Source organism: Ovis aries, chromosome 2 (genome assembly GCF_016772045.2).
Source record: "Ovis aries strain OAR_USU_Benz2616 breed Rambouillet chromosome 2, ARS-UI_Ramb_v3.0, whole genome shotgun sequence".
NCBI lineage: Eukaryota > Metazoa > Chordata > Mammalia > Artiodactyla > Bovidae > Ovis > Ovis aries.
The window spans coordinates 202,860,895-202,875,913 of record NC_056055.1 but is presented as its reverse complement, the minus strand read 5'-3'; the positions used below and the strand labels follow the sequence as shown (position 1 = coordinate 202,875,913).

The following is a 15,019-nucleotide window of genomic DNA, read 5'->3' as shown; positions in this document are numbered from 1 at the left end:
CAGCTTCTGGAATAGGGGAAGAAATTCAAACTCTTTCCCATAGCTATAAGGCTTCTTTGATAAACCTTCCATCATCTGCCACTCAACCCATGTACCTTGAACTCTGGTCACATGAACTGTAACCAGAAGCGGCTGGTCCTAGTAGTGCAGGGACTTTTATCTTTTGCTTATAGGAGTCCCACTGCCCTGAACGTCCTTCCTCTCTTCTCTACTTGTAAGAATCTTGTATGCCATTTGAAGCCCTGCTCAGATGTTCTCTCCTGTGGGCTGTGCAACCATCTAATATTTGCCTTCCACCCTCTGCTCCAAGCAACCATCCTCTTCTGCGCTCCCACGGTCAGTATCCACACATCTTTCACAGAACCTGTTACCCTACATCACAATTATTTGTATATGCATAAGCCTCGCTTGATCCTGAGAGAAATCACCATCCACTCTTCTTTATGTCTAACACTGAACTAGGTGCTGGGGGTATATGATAAGGATGTAATAAATGTTAATTAATTTAAATGAATAACTTGATATGTATAATTTGCTATGAGGACATTAAGGAGGGAGGGATGATATCTCACAGGCTGGGAAATAATAAAATGGAGAAGAGCCAATAATGGTGGCAGAAACTTTTAGTTGTCTCTCCTAGCAGGCTTTCTTTCTTCCTGATGCCTGGAATAAAGATGAAATGGTTAGAATGCCAGCAGCTACTTTAGACCCTAAGGCAACACATTAATGGCAACAGGGGAAAAAGAAGAAACTTGGATATCAGATGGCACCATGAAGCTTCTGAACCAGCCCAGAATGCAATGTCTCTCTCCAGATATCCTTTGTGTAAAAGTAAAAATGACTTGTACCTTATTTGAACTACTTAGTTTTGAGTTTGAGTTATTTTCAGCTGAAACAAATCCTAATTCATACATATGATGGTGAATCCACAGAGGCCCAATTTTAAGGGAGAGATAGGATCTGGGTAACAAGGAAGAGCATTTTAGGCTTGAGAAATATTTGCGTTTTCATGAGGAATTAATGGAAGAGCAGATTTTGCTTGTTTGGGTATTTGTTCCAACAGATGTCTCAAGAGATTGGAGTCTGGCTCAAAGGACTACTGACTTGAAATGTGTTTATTTTTCTTGATTTGGTGATTGCCACACTGGAGGAGGGAAGTGGGGCAGGGATCGGCATGCACCCTGTCTTGGCAGGTCTTGGAGTGAAACAGGGAGGTCAGGATTCAGATGGTGGCTGGGGAGTGGAAGGCAATGAGGAAAGGAGTTATCCTTACTGACTCTGGTTGGGAGAGCTGATACCAGCTCTCAAGTCAGGGTCATTGCATATTCTTGTCTCAGCAAAACCTTGCATGTTACAAGGCGAGCATGTGTCCCTGTGTATCTCCACTGGCCCTTTGGGAGATGTCAAGTTCACATTACACAAAGTTGAGAAATGGCCTTCCTCTGTGCAGGGCTCATGACTTGTGAAGGGCGCGCCTTGCCAGACACAAGACAGAGGCAGAAAGAGGAAGGAAAAAGATCAGGAAGAGAGACAAAAAGGAGAAAGGAACAGAAAATAAGGAAAGCCAAGAGGAGGAAAATGGGCAGAAGTGGTGTATATTGTGGGATATCATAGCCTTGGAATAGGCAAAGAGGTTGGAGGGGACGACCAGTGAGGACATTTGCTCGAGGCCACAAAAATGCTGAGTGTCAGAGCAGAGAGTACAGGATTCAAGTCCATGCCTAACTAGTTCCAAAGCCCACATCCTTGATCTCTACACCTCACTGCCTCATAGAACAACTTGTCCCAGTTCCTGAGATACGTTGTGATGTGGCATCTAGGGTATAACTTATTCATGGGCTCTTCCTCCTTCAACTCCAGGTGAATGAACTGGGTGACCTACTCTGGAAGCTATAGGCAAAGATTTCAGAAATCTTTCTGCAACTAGGTCTCGGATCAACGTACTCGGCCCAAGCCCCTGCCCAGTGACACATTTTGGTGACTTGGGAATGAAACGTGGCAGTGTTAGTCACTCAGTAGTGTCTGACTCTTTGGAACCCCATGGACAGTAGCCCACCAGGCTCCTCTGTCCATGGAATTCTCCAAGTAAGAATACTGGAGTGGGTTGCCATTCCTTTCTCCAGGAGATCTTGCTGACCCAGGGATCAAACCTGGGTCTCCCGCGTTGCAGGCAGATTCTTTACCTTCTGAGCCACCAGGGAAACCCAGGGACTTGGGGGGATACCACAAAAAGCACAGAGCAGAGGGCAGTCACATCACCCAGTCTCCTAACTGGCTTCAAAGCTTCTTTTCAAGGGCAAGACTCTAATCCCAGAGGTTATGTTTGACTTCAGGACCTCTCTTCCTTGTGGCTTTTTCCTCTTTTATCAACAGCCCTTCACTCTCTGATTCAGGGACTTTATTCTAATTCTATCCATGTGGCAATCAGGTTTGCTTGCCAGGATTGAAGCACATACCTAACAGAATTTGGAAGGGAGGGGCAGGAAAGAGAAAGGGTGACATAATTTCTTTTAACAGGGCAACTGCAAAAACAAAATCGGTATTTCTAATATGCACGTTCCAAACGATCATAGGATGTTTGGCCATAGATAAAACAAGCCCACAGATAAGAATCAGTTTATTTATTTTTAAAAATCAATAGAGTACAAACTATTATTAGCTGTTATGTTAAAAATTCCACTACAGTTTGTTTGGAAACAGGGGAGGGAGGCGGGGGAGAAGAAGCTAGACTCAAACACCTATTTCCTCCTTTAACCAAAACCCTTACCATCACCTAAAAAGCCCTAGTCATCTGGCCTCTGGCCACATCTCCAGGCCCTCTAGTCTCCTTGCTGTCCCCTGAACATGAAGAAATCCTTGTCTCTGAGGATTTTTGCACCTCCATTTCCTTGGTGTAGAGTGCTTTTCCCTCAGACGCCTGCTCCTCACTTCATACTGGTGACCACCCAAATATCAGCCTCTCATCCAGTCTTAAACGTCCATCCTGCCTGAAGCACTAGCTCACATCCATTCTCTGTCCCCTCACTCTGCTCTGTTTTTCATCCTGGCATTTATCACTGCCTGACATGATACATTTCCCTTTATTTATATGCTTGTTGTCTGCCTCCCAGAGGGACTTGGTCATTTCTGTGCTCGGTTGAGTTCCCCGAGGACACTGAACACTAGCATACACATGTATGTGCTCAGTCACTCAGTCGTGTCTGACTCTTTGCGACCCTAGGGACTGGAGCCTGCCAGGCTCCTCTGTCCATGGGATTTCCCAGACAAGAATGCTGGAGTGGGTTGCCATCTCCGCCTCCAGGGTATCTCCCCCTACCCAGGAACTGAATCCCCATCTCCTGCATTAGCAGGCGGATTCTTTACCACTGAGCCACCTGGGAAGGCCATACGGGCATAGAGCAGGCCCTTAAATCAATGGATTAAAAACTCACTACCATTCTTTGTGAAGTAAGTAGTACTATCTCCTTTTATCAGAGGAACTGAGGGTAGGTTATATTGTCTCCCTAGGAGTTAGGGCTGGAATTGAATCCTGGTTTGTCCAAATAAAAAGGCCACAGTTGTGTCGACTGCACCATTTAGTTATGCAAAAGAAGAAAAAATGACACCATAAGACCACTTCAAACTCACCCCCGACCCCAATCCTTATCATGGTTCATTCTTATAGCAGTCCTGTGAGGGGATCCTAATGGCCCGCCTTCAGCAAAGTTCAGGAAAAACAAACTCATCTTATCCAGTGTGAAACTCAGGCAGCAGGTACAGAGGAAAGTTTTATACAGGACCTAGAATTTACACGATCTGGGGAAATCCTCTTTAAGAAAAATGATACAAAATCCAAATTCGAAATTAAGCTCAGGATTTTAGAAGAGGCCTCACAAGTGAGAGGCCGTGATATTTGACTTTCCTTAGCTTCCTGGTGAGTCCCAGAGCCAGTCAGGGAAAGTCAGGCTCTCCCTGACTCAGACACAGGGATCACTGGGGCTCTGAAGGCCGGTATCACAGCCCTTGGCCCATTGTTTGCTTTTAAGGAAGCCCTTTCACCTTCTTGGGCTTCCCTGAGAGCTCTGTTGGTAAAGAATCCACCTGCAATGCAGGAGACACCGGTTCAGTTCCTGGGTTGGGAAGATCCCCTGGAGAAGGGAAAGGCGGCTGCTGCTGCTACTAAGTCGCTTCAGTCGTGTCCGACTCTGTGCGACCCCATAGATGGCAGCCCACTAGGCTCCTCTGTCCATGGGATTCTCCAGGCAAGAACACTTGAGTGGGTTGCCATTGAGAAGGGAAAGGCTACCACTCCAGTATTCTGGCCTGGAGAATTCCATGGACTGTATAGTCCATGGCGTCGCAAAGAGTCAGACACGACTGAGCCTCTTTCACTTCACTTTCACCTTCTTGTTTCGGCATCCCCCTTGCAAAGTGCTGGGACAACATGAAGAGTAAGCGTCTGTGGCTTCGTGCGTGGGCGTGTTTTAAAGGATTCTCTGGGGGCTTTGCTGCCTCCAAACTTCAGCAACGGCTGGAACTGCCCCAGGGGATCTACGGAGCGAGCTTGGCTTCCGAGAGGACGGCCATCGCGCCAGCAGGGAACCCATTGAGGACCCTGGAGTCCCCAGAGCCGGACATGGGCTCAGCGGTGCCAGGTGCTATAACTTTGGAGACGATGGGAATGAGAAGTCTTGGTGAATCCATCTCTGCGGCCCTGTCCTGACACCAAACTGCTCTCCGCTTATCCAAACGCACCCAAGACCGAGGCCTAACGAAAGACGTTCCCGTCTGCTGATAGGTTTGACAAGAGGAAGATTCGGGAGTACTGACTCTGCTGAATAAGAACAATCATTTCTCTTCCTGTTGATGGGTTGGGGTGGGCTTGGGAATCAGCCCCTGCGTCTAGGAGGGAGAGGGGAAAGGCACACCAGGAAGGCGGGGGCTCAAAGATCCAGGCAGAGCTAGAAAACGCTTCTCTTCCCTGCTCCTACGGTGCAGGTGGGACGCGCAGGCAAACCCGCATGCAGCCCAGGGCCCGGCGCCCCAGCACCGGGAGACCCGGCGGGACCGGACGGGCAGCGCGCTCACCTTGCGGCCGTTCACGTAGAAGAGCAGCTCGGCGCCCCCTTCCATGGTGGTGGGGTCCAAGGGTCCGAAGGTCTCCAGGAGGAGTCGCCGGCACCGGGGCCCCGAAACGCAGAACGGGTCGAAGGAACCTAAAGTGCAACCACCCTCGAGGGCTCAAGTCCCACTTTAGATGCAAAGTTCCGGGAGCGCCCTGCGGGGAAAACTCTCTCCGGATCCTAGAACGTCATCGCCCGGCTCCCTCCGCGCTGAGACCATTGGCTGGGATCTTTGGACGCGATTCAGAATTCCTCGCCCTAGGCGCCAGGCGTCGGTGCTGCCTTCCCCCTCCTCTTAGCAGGTACTGCAGGTCCTTGTGATGTCGCTTCGGTCGTCGTATATTAGTACATTTTAATGGCTTTCCAGCTAAATTTGAAGTCCGGGAACAGTAGGAGTTTTTTTGTATCTCCGCTCCCACCATGCCTGCCGCAGTCTGTACTTTTAATAGTTGATAAACTATCACACACAGTCCAGTTTTGCAAGAGAGGAACTGAAGGACAACAGAGGGTTTTATAATCTCACACTTTTAGATATAATTATTGCAGTTTTTTTTTTAATATCAGGAGCTACTTTGACATAAACTATTTTTAAACTTTTATCATTATTCTTAATTTGCCCAGTAAATAACCATAACGTTTATTTGGTGTCAATAGTGATGTAAACCATCTCCAAAGACTTTTTTAAAAGTAAAACTTGGAAAATACTGAAACGCATAAAAATAAAAGTCACCCGTGTCCACAACTTAGAATTTAACTTTCTGGTCTATTTTTATATTTTTGAAATCTGTACTATAACACCTTTTAAAAATTCAAATGGATGAAAACTCTTTCCCAGACTTCTCTTCAACATACCTAGAACATTTTGCTATCTCATTTATGTAAATATATACATTTTATTGTGAAAATTTCTAAAATTTTGTACATAAAAGAATACAACTAGCATCCCCATACACCTGACTCACTGAGCTTTAAAAACATTTAACGTTTTGCCACACTCCCACATTTTTTCTGGAATATTTTAAAGCCCAATTTCAAACACATTATTTTACCTCTAAATACTTCAATATGCATTAAAATGTTTTTTCTTACAAAGCCAAAGTGCCAACATATAACAAAATATTTTAACATCTTTAAATTTACCAGGGTCTTAAAAAAAATGCCTTTTCCCATTTGATGTCCTTGTTGTCTCTTTAACCTTTTAAAATCTAAAATAGTCTCCTCACCCACTCCTCATTTTTAATGCTATTAACATGTTAATTTCTTGGGCTCCAAAATAACTGCAGATGGTGACCGCAGCCATGAAATTAAAAGATGGTTGCTCCTTGGAAGAAACGCTATGACCAACCTAGACAGCATATTAAAAAGCAGAGATGTTACTTTGCCTACAAACTTCCCTCTAGTTAAAGCTATGGTTTTTTTTCCAGTAGTCTTATGTATGGATGTGAGAGTTGGACTATAAAGAAAGCTGAGCGCCAAAGAATCGATGCTTTTGAACTGCGGTGTTGGGAGAAGATTCTTGAGCGTCCCTTGGACTGCAAGGAGATCCAACCAGTCCATCCTAAATGAAATCAGTCTTACATATTCATTGGAATGACTGATGCTGAAGCTGAAGCTGAAGCTCCAATACTTTGGCCCCCTGAAGTGACTCACTGGAAAAGACCCTGATGCTGGGAAAGGCTGAAGGCAGGAGGAGAAGGAACGACGGAGGATGAGATGCTTGGATGGCATCACCGACTGAATGGACATGAGCTGAGCAAGCTCTGGGAGTGGGTGATGGACAGGGAAGCCTGGCGTGCTGCAGTCCATGGGGTCACAAAAAATCGGACACAGCTAAGCGACTGAACTGAACATGTTGAAGAAGAAACCAGGTCAGTTGTCCTATGGAACGAATATGCTATATTTCATATGGCTGGTTGCTTCTCCCTGGCGTTCTTTGTTCTTCCATCCTGACTTCCAGTATCTTGTCTATGGGTCTAAAGCCTTTATTAAATTCAGATTCAATTTTTTTTCACTTCTTGGGTTTTATAATTGTATCTCTTTTTTGCTTATGCCAAAAATCATGATTCTAAAACCTTGACATAATTGCTTTATCTTGTCCTTAGATCTATTTCAAAACAACCACATCAATATTATGACAGCAATAACATTAGTGAATAAAAGTTTAAGATTTCTTTACAATTTTTAGAGTATACCCTAATAAAGATACACATTTAATTTTTTCTAAGGTAGGTTATCTGTTGAACACCTTCCCCTTAAGAGTCCTGGAACTCTTCCTCTAAGTCTTTATGTTTCAATAATTCCATTCTTTTCTTTATATTCCCTCAGCCCCAGAGACGGTGGGTGCTTCCCATAGTTACTTCCTATATTATACACCACTAGTCCTTTGTCTTTTCAGTTCTTATTCAGCTCTCTAGAATATGATTAACAATTGATAATTGTGGTTTTGGTCTTGGCTGAACCCTAAATAATACCATCTCCATCCACACCAAAAGTCATGACACTCATTCATAATTTATTAAAAAAGCACTGAATAAAATAGTAATTGATAGGTAATACTTTAATGTGATTATAAGCATACACAACCAGCTCATTCCACAGCATCTTACTTAATGCGGTAAAGCCAGAGGCATTCCTGTGAAAATCAGGAACAAGACAATGATATCCACCATTCTCACTGCTATTTAACACTAAATATAAGGTGACAGCCATGCAGTTACACAAGAGAAAGCAGTGAGAGGCCTAAGGATTGGCGAGAAAGGAGGAAAAACAGCCCAGTTTCCAAGTATATATATCTGGAAAATAGTATAAACAATAATAAAGTTTAGTAATTAACATACAGAAATCAATGATCTTCATATATATACGTGATAATTGATTAGAAAAGAGACTCAAAGATTCCATTTATATGTATTACCAGGAAAAAAGAATGCCAAGGCATCAAGAAATGTGGAAAACCTCCATGAGGGAAGTTTTGAAACTCCCCTAACGTCCCTATAAGACAACGATAGAGGGGCATAAAAAGACAGAAACTAGTAGAGGGAACAGAAAATTGAGAATTAAGTTTAAGTGTATATGGAAATACAACATTGAAAAATGTGGCACTTCAAATCAGTAGTGGAAAACATGGACTTTTTAATTAATGGGCGATCCTTTGGGAAAAGGTCAAAAATTGTGTTCATATCTCACCATAAAACAAAATCCACATGAATCAGAAATTTAAACGTCAAAACAAAATGAAACCATGGGTAAATATCTTTCTTAATCTGGGAACAGGAAAACTTTCTTAATTTGTCTGAGTTCCAACAATAAAAGATTGTAAGTCTGATACATACAATGAAAAATAATTTGCATGGGAACAACAACAACAACAATAGACAAACCTCATGGAAAGGAGGAAAAAATAGAAACACTAGGAAACCAAATACCAGATAATGACAGAGATTCAAAGCCTTAAAGTAATAATAGTACAGGAAAGGAAAAACTGTCAGGGTGCTAAGCTTGAAACCAGTCTAAATTGTTCCTTTAATAAAGCATGTAGCCTCCATTCAACAGACACTGTTGATAAATGAGTAAGTTCTGTGGGACTCTGTAGTCTTACAACTGTTTCTCAAAGTTTGCTCCCAGGACAGTCTGCCCCAGAATTATCTGAGGTGTTTGTTAAACAAAATGTAGATTTCTTGGGCTCACTCTTTTAGTTGCTGGATATAAGAAAGCTTTTCCATCTAGGCAGAATAGATTTTTATTAATCATTTCAATACAGTAAGCTATGTTTGTTAATCTCAGATATGAATAGGATTTACTACTTTTTAATACTGGAATAATAAGTGGTCTTTAAAGTTACAAAATCCAAATTCAAAAGCACCTGAGAGATCAACCCTCTCAAGTCATCAGATTACATATAATGGAAGTAATGCAGCAGCTGACAGTAAACAAGTAATTTTGAAAGTTGAAGAACGAAGAGTGAGAGAAAACTGGCCAGGGCAGAGGGTGACTTTTAAAATCTTATAGGTGTTCACATTTACTGAATGGTTTTAAAAACAAAATAAAACAAGGTAGTTTGGTGTATAACAAGATAATCAGTGCAAAAGTATTTATAATACAGTTTATTCGGTTAAAAGGTTAATAGCTATTGTTTAGTTAAAGGTTGTTTGGTTGAAAGGAAATTAAATGAGCAGGAAGATAAGATATAAGATGACCAAAATAACTTAGTGCTTAATATTACAAAATAGCTATTTTATGCATATTATCTATACATAAAAATAAACACTCCATAAAAAAGCAGGAGATAAAAAACAAAAACAAAAACAAAACCCAGAACTTGTCATCTTCTTGGTCCTAGTTAGATCCCTGTTTTGAACTGCTATCGTCTGAGCATTCAGGAAAACCAGAATGTATAAATTCACCTCATCTTCTCATCTTCCTGCAAAGTAGAAAAAAAGGAAGATTAACAACCACCTAAAGCTAATGCTTTTGCTGCAAAGTATGGAAAGGAAAATTGCTGCATCAAAAAAATAAAATGCAGATTCCTCAAACCACAAGCTGTGTCACATATTTAAAATATTCTATGATGGGGGAATTACAGATGAGGTTTAAGAGAAATTAATCAAATCAGGTTCTATACATTACATGTTTTACTACATATTTCCTTTTAATTATGAACTTTAGCATACATTGGAGAAGGCAATGGCACCCTACTCCAGTACTCTTGCCTGGAGAATCCCATGGACGGAGGAGCCTGGTAGGCTGCGGTCCATGGGGTCACTAAGAGTCGGACATGACTGAGCGACTTCACTTTGACTTTTCACTTTCATGCATTGGAGAAGGAAATGGCAACCCACTCCAGTGTTCTTGCCTGGAGAATCCCAGGGATAGTGGAGCCTGATTGGCTGCTGTCTATGGGGTCACACGGAGTCAGACGCGACTGAAGCGACTTAGCAGTAGCAGCAGCAACAGCAGTAGCAGCAAGAATATATGAAAATATACCATTTAAAACTAATCAAATGCTGATACACCAATATCCAAGTTAAGAAATAAACTCTTACCACATCTCTGGTGTGCTCCTTCCCAGTGTTATCTTTGGGAGACAAAATCACAGCTCTCTCATCTCCCAAGAAGTGACCACTATTCTGAATTGAGTTCATCAATCCCTTGTTGAATTACTAGCAGGAATAGTGGACATTCTTGACTTGTTCTTGAGTATAAATACCTCTATTGTCTCCCCATTAAACAAGATACTGGCTTTAGGATTAGGTTATGCAAGTACAATTCATCATTTTATAAAAGTATCCTTCAATGTCTATTGAGTATTTTATTATTTTATTTTTTAAAAATATTTATTTATTTTTAGTTATTTAGTTGCAATGGGTTTTCTTTGCGGCATGTGGGATCTAGTCCCCTGAGCAGGGATTGAACCTGCATTGGGAGCTCAATGTCTTATCCACTGGACCACCAGGGAAGTCCCTCTATTTAGAGTATTTTAATCATGAGTGACTACTGAATTTTGTCAAAGGCTTTTTCAGTATCTATGAAAAAAATCATATGCCTTTCTTAGACTTATTAACATGGTATATGATGATAAGTTTTCTAACATTCTAAACCATTTCTAAACCAACTTTGCATTCCTGGAATACACCTTACGTGGTGGGTTTATGTTTTTCATAGCATAGTGTTGGATATGCTTTTACAATTGGGCCATGAACAGTTAAGAGGGGTGTGTATTCTCTGTTCTCAGAGTATGGAGTTTGATATGTATACTGTAAGATTTACCCTACTAATTATGTTGTTTAGATCTCCATCTCCTTACTAATCTTTTGCCCACTTAATTTGCTTTATATTGAATAGTATATAAAAATTTATTCATGTATTCCTATCTGTCTGTATGTATCTCCTATAGTTTTTGCTTCATGAAAGTAGTTGTTATGCTATTTGGTATATAATATCATAACTATTTATATATTCTTTGTGGATTAGGGCTTTTACTATTAAAAATATCCCCTTTGTTATGTTCAGTTCTTTGGGACTGAAGAGATAAAGACTTTAAAAAATATTTGTATTACTTTCCTGATAACTGCTCCCATTCTCAATGCCTATGATGACCATTCCATAACATATTGTAAGCAGTTTTCATCAGGATTTATTCTCATGGGGGCCTATCAAAAGCTATGATATACCTGCTGCATGCCATTCCCAGTCCAAAAAGAAAAAGTGGCAACTGGATTATCATTCTTAGTATTTATCCTGATGTACATTGTGTTATTTGCTTTTTAAAAACTTATCAACTAAACTGACTGCCAGATAATCTGCATGCCTAGTAGATCTAAACTAAAATAGAACACTAATTCATAAGAGCATTTTATATTTAATTTAGAATAGGTAGCTCTTTAAAAAAAATTTATTAACTATTACCTAGCTGTAGAAAGGAATGAGAAAAATCTCTCCAAATTGTATGGAGTGATTTCTAGAATGAATTGATAAGAAGCAAAGCTCCCCAAAGCAGCTAGGTATACTTACTACCTTTATTCAAGAAAAAGCAGGATATACACATATTTGCTTATTTGTGCACAAGAAATACATAACCTAGAAACAAAAGGAACTGGTTATCCACAGGAGGTAATAAAAATAGGGTAGAAAGTAGGAGTAATGGGAATAGGGTAGTAGGGGTGAAAGAAGTTATACTTCTCTGCACCTTTGGAAAACCATCTAGCAATTCCTCAAACAAACATGATGGCTCAGTAAGTAAAAGAATCCGCCTCCAATGCAGGAGACACAGGAGATGCAGGTTCGATCCCTGGGTTGGGAAGATCCCCTGGAGAAGGAAATGGCAACCCACTCCAGTATTCTTGCCTGAAGAATCCATGGACAGAGGAGCCTGGTGGGTTATAGTCCAAAGAGTCGCAAAGAGTTGGACATGAAAATTTAAGTGTGCACACACACCCCATATGACTTAGCAATTCCACAACTAGGCATATACCCAAGAGAAATGAAAACATATATACACAAAAGCTCACAAATGTTTGCAGCAGCATTATTTATAATAGCCAAAAAGTGCAAACAAGTAAATTACCATCAACAGACAAATGGATACGTAAAATGTGGTGTATTTTCAGTAGAATATTTTATTCACTCATAGAAAGGAATGAAATACTACTCATACATGTTCATCAGGAATGGATCTTGAAAACATTATGCTCAGTGAAAGAGGCCAGTCACAAAGACCACATATTATATGATTTCATTCATATGAAATGGCTGAAGAGGACATCTGTAGAGATAGGAATTAGGTGATCAGTTGGTTGTCTAGGGCTGAGGGATACAGCAATGACAGCTAAAGGGCATGGGGTTTCTTTCTGAAATGAAGAAGTGTTCTTAAATTGACTGTGGTGATGGTGTACATGTCTGTCAATCTACTGAAAAACCACCAAAATGTACACTTTAAATGGATGAAATATATGGTAATGTGAACTATAGCTCAAAAAAGTTGTTTTTTAGAGAAGCCCTTAGTCCTTCATATTTGACTGGCTTCTCTTGCACACACTCTTACACGACTGACATCTGCTGGTTATTTTTAAAAATACATGTTAAAACAATCAATGTCTTTAATTTTATAAAGAAGCAAATACTGAGACAATGCAAAGAGAAAATTTGAGGATATTTCTATCCTTTTAAAAATACCATCCCAAATATGATCAGGTTCTCTGAAATAGCTATTTATCCCTGGAAAAAATAGGATTTTTGAATTAAACATATGTAAAAGGCATTTGGACATTTTTGAGATAATCAAGGAAACAGGAATAGGGATTTGCTATTAGATGACAGTGAAGAATTATTGATAATTTTTCTAGTTGTGATTAGTGTTGTCCAGTTTTATTAAGTTCTTATTCTCTAGGTATATATATATTTATTTTCTAGGAATACACACACAGAAGTGTTTTAGGAATTAAATGACTCAATATTAGGGATATGCTTTAAAGACACTGCAACAGAAAACAGATAGTAAAGGTAAATATGGCAAAATATTGGTAATTCTTAAAGCTGAGGGATGGATAAATGGCGGGGGGTGGGAGGGGAGACTTTTCCCTCTCTTTGAGGGTATATTTGAGGTTTAAAAAAAAAAGAGGGCTGTTACACTTTGAGACTAAAGGACATATAAACCACTCTGAACTCTTCTAAAGACAAGGTAGAAAATAAAGAGAGGTAACAATTAACAAGGAGTTTGCAAATTATAGGCAACAAAAAATGTTTAAGCCTGTTAAAATAAAAGAAGGCAAATCTTACCCATATCATACTATGGTTATTACATGTCAGCAATAATATATGACATTCACACTCAAAACTGTTCAAATACAGGCAGGAATCCTTTTAAAAGCATGGATTTTATAGCACCACATTGAAATCACTTTTACGTCATTGAAATACTCACCCTTTGAGACTTGGCTCCTTTAAAGAGAGAGGAGTACACCTCCTTCTTCGGCTTGGCAGCTCTGAAGATAGGTCTTCTACCTTGTTTTCAAATTTAGCAGCAGTATTTGAAACAAAACTGGTATTTGTCAAGTCTTGTAGCATTCTAACACCTGAAAAGAGTATGTTTTCAAAAATATTTTTAATAGTATAGAGATATTGAAATATATGTAGGATATTTACTGGTTTATAAATGATTGGTATCAAATGTCTCAATTTAATCAAGTTATAACTTTGAATTTTATAAAAGTAGCACTGAAATTATCTGTAAATCAGCTTTTTTTCCTAACAATAATGAGAGGAAGAGACTTACTATTTAAAACAAACTATCAAAGTAGCACCCTGTAATATTTTTACACTAAAATCATTTAGGGGGACAGAAATTCTTTGATTCAATTCGATGTCAGTGACTGCTCACACTACGAAAGGCAACATGAGAAACAGGTGAAAGACAGCTCACCAGTCTCTACAATGTCCTGCAACTCGAGACCTTTGCACTTCTTTGGCATCAGTATTCCTTTTACCTGGAACAGTCTTATCCATAAAAATCCTAGTGTTCTACATACATCTATTGAAATGTTACACTTCTGGTAGAAAAATTTAATTGATATGGAAATTGTCCAACATAGCAACATTTCCAATAACAAAGTGAAAGTTGCTCAGTCGTGTCCAACTCTTTGTGACCCCATGGACTATACAATCCATGGAATTCTCCAGGCCAGAATATTGTAGTGGGTAGCCTTTCCCTTCTCCAGGGGATCTTCCCAACCCAAGGATTGAACCCAGGTCTCCCACACTGTGGGCAGATTCTTTACCAGCTGAGCCACAAGGGAAGTCCAAGAATACTGGAGTGGGTAGCCTATCCCTTCTCCAGATTTTCCCAAACCAGAAATCAAACCAGGGTCTCCTGCATTGCAGGCAGATTCTTTACAAAATGAGCTATCAAGGAAGTCCTTAATAACAAAAAAATGTTAAGAGGAAAAAGTGAGGTAAGTAATGTTATATATAGTATGATTTCAAATATGTATTTTAAAATGCACAGATTCAAGTCTGCATGCATATAGCAAAATGTTGACTGCAGTTCTTCTGGGTGATGGTTTTTCCTATTTTCTGATTCTCTACTTTCAGTTTTCTGCAATAAGCATTATTTTAATAACTGGAGAAAATAAGAAACACTAAACCTAAAAATCCTCTCTATCCTTTTAGGTCCTAAAGTGCTATGTATTTGATGATGCTTCTGCAGGTTTCTCTAGCCAAAACTATTCCCCATCATTACATCCCTTCATATGTGTTTTTATTAAAGCATTTGCCACGTTTAAACAGTGTACTTTACCATACATGGATGAGGAAAGGGAGCTGGTATTCTTAATTTTTAATCCCCTAAAACACTTTTTTTTTTGGCTTTACCCAGTGCCATGCAAGATAGGTCCCTGACTGGAGATGAAACCTGTACACCCTGC

The 15,019-nt window shown here is 40.1% G+C and overlaps 2 protein-coding genes and 1 long non-coding RNA gene across 3 annotated transcripts in view; 1 reads left to right on the top strand and 2 right to left on the bottom strand.

Annotated features, from left to right (window-relative positions):
- LOC101104557 (aldehyde oxidase 1) overlaps nt 1-5,240 on the bottom strand; it is a 69,576-nt gene extending 64,336 nt beyond the window's left edge. Inside the window, exon 1 of the mRNA XM_004004810.5 lies at nt 5,068-5,240. Within this exon, the coding sequence (XP_004004859.2) occupies nt 5,068-5,112 (45 nt within the window). The 5' untranslated portion in view covers nt 5,113-5,240. The remainder of the gene's footprint in view (nt 1-5,067) is intronic.
- LOC132659227 (uncharacterized) lies at nt 1,147-7,113 on the top strand. The gene is made up of 2 exons (XR_009599381.1): nt 1,147-5,404; nt 6,527-7,113. It is a non-coding gene; the product is annotated as an uncharacterized LOC132659227 (long non-coding RNA).
- A 531-nt stretch (nt 7,114-7,644) lies between these two features.
- SGO2 (shugoshin 2) overlaps nt 7,645-15,019 on the bottom strand; it is a 29,594-nt gene continuing 22,219 nt past the window's right edge. The window contains exons 8-9 of the mRNA XM_012142023.4: nt 13,522-13,672; nt 7,645-9,522 (exon numbers count right to left, since the gene is read on the bottom strand). Of these exons, the coding sequence (XP_011997413.1) occupies nt 9,507-9,522; nt 13,522-13,672 (167 nt within the window). The 3' untranslated portion in view covers nt 7,645-9,506. The remainder of the gene's footprint in view (nt 9,523-13,521; nt 13,673-15,019) is intronic.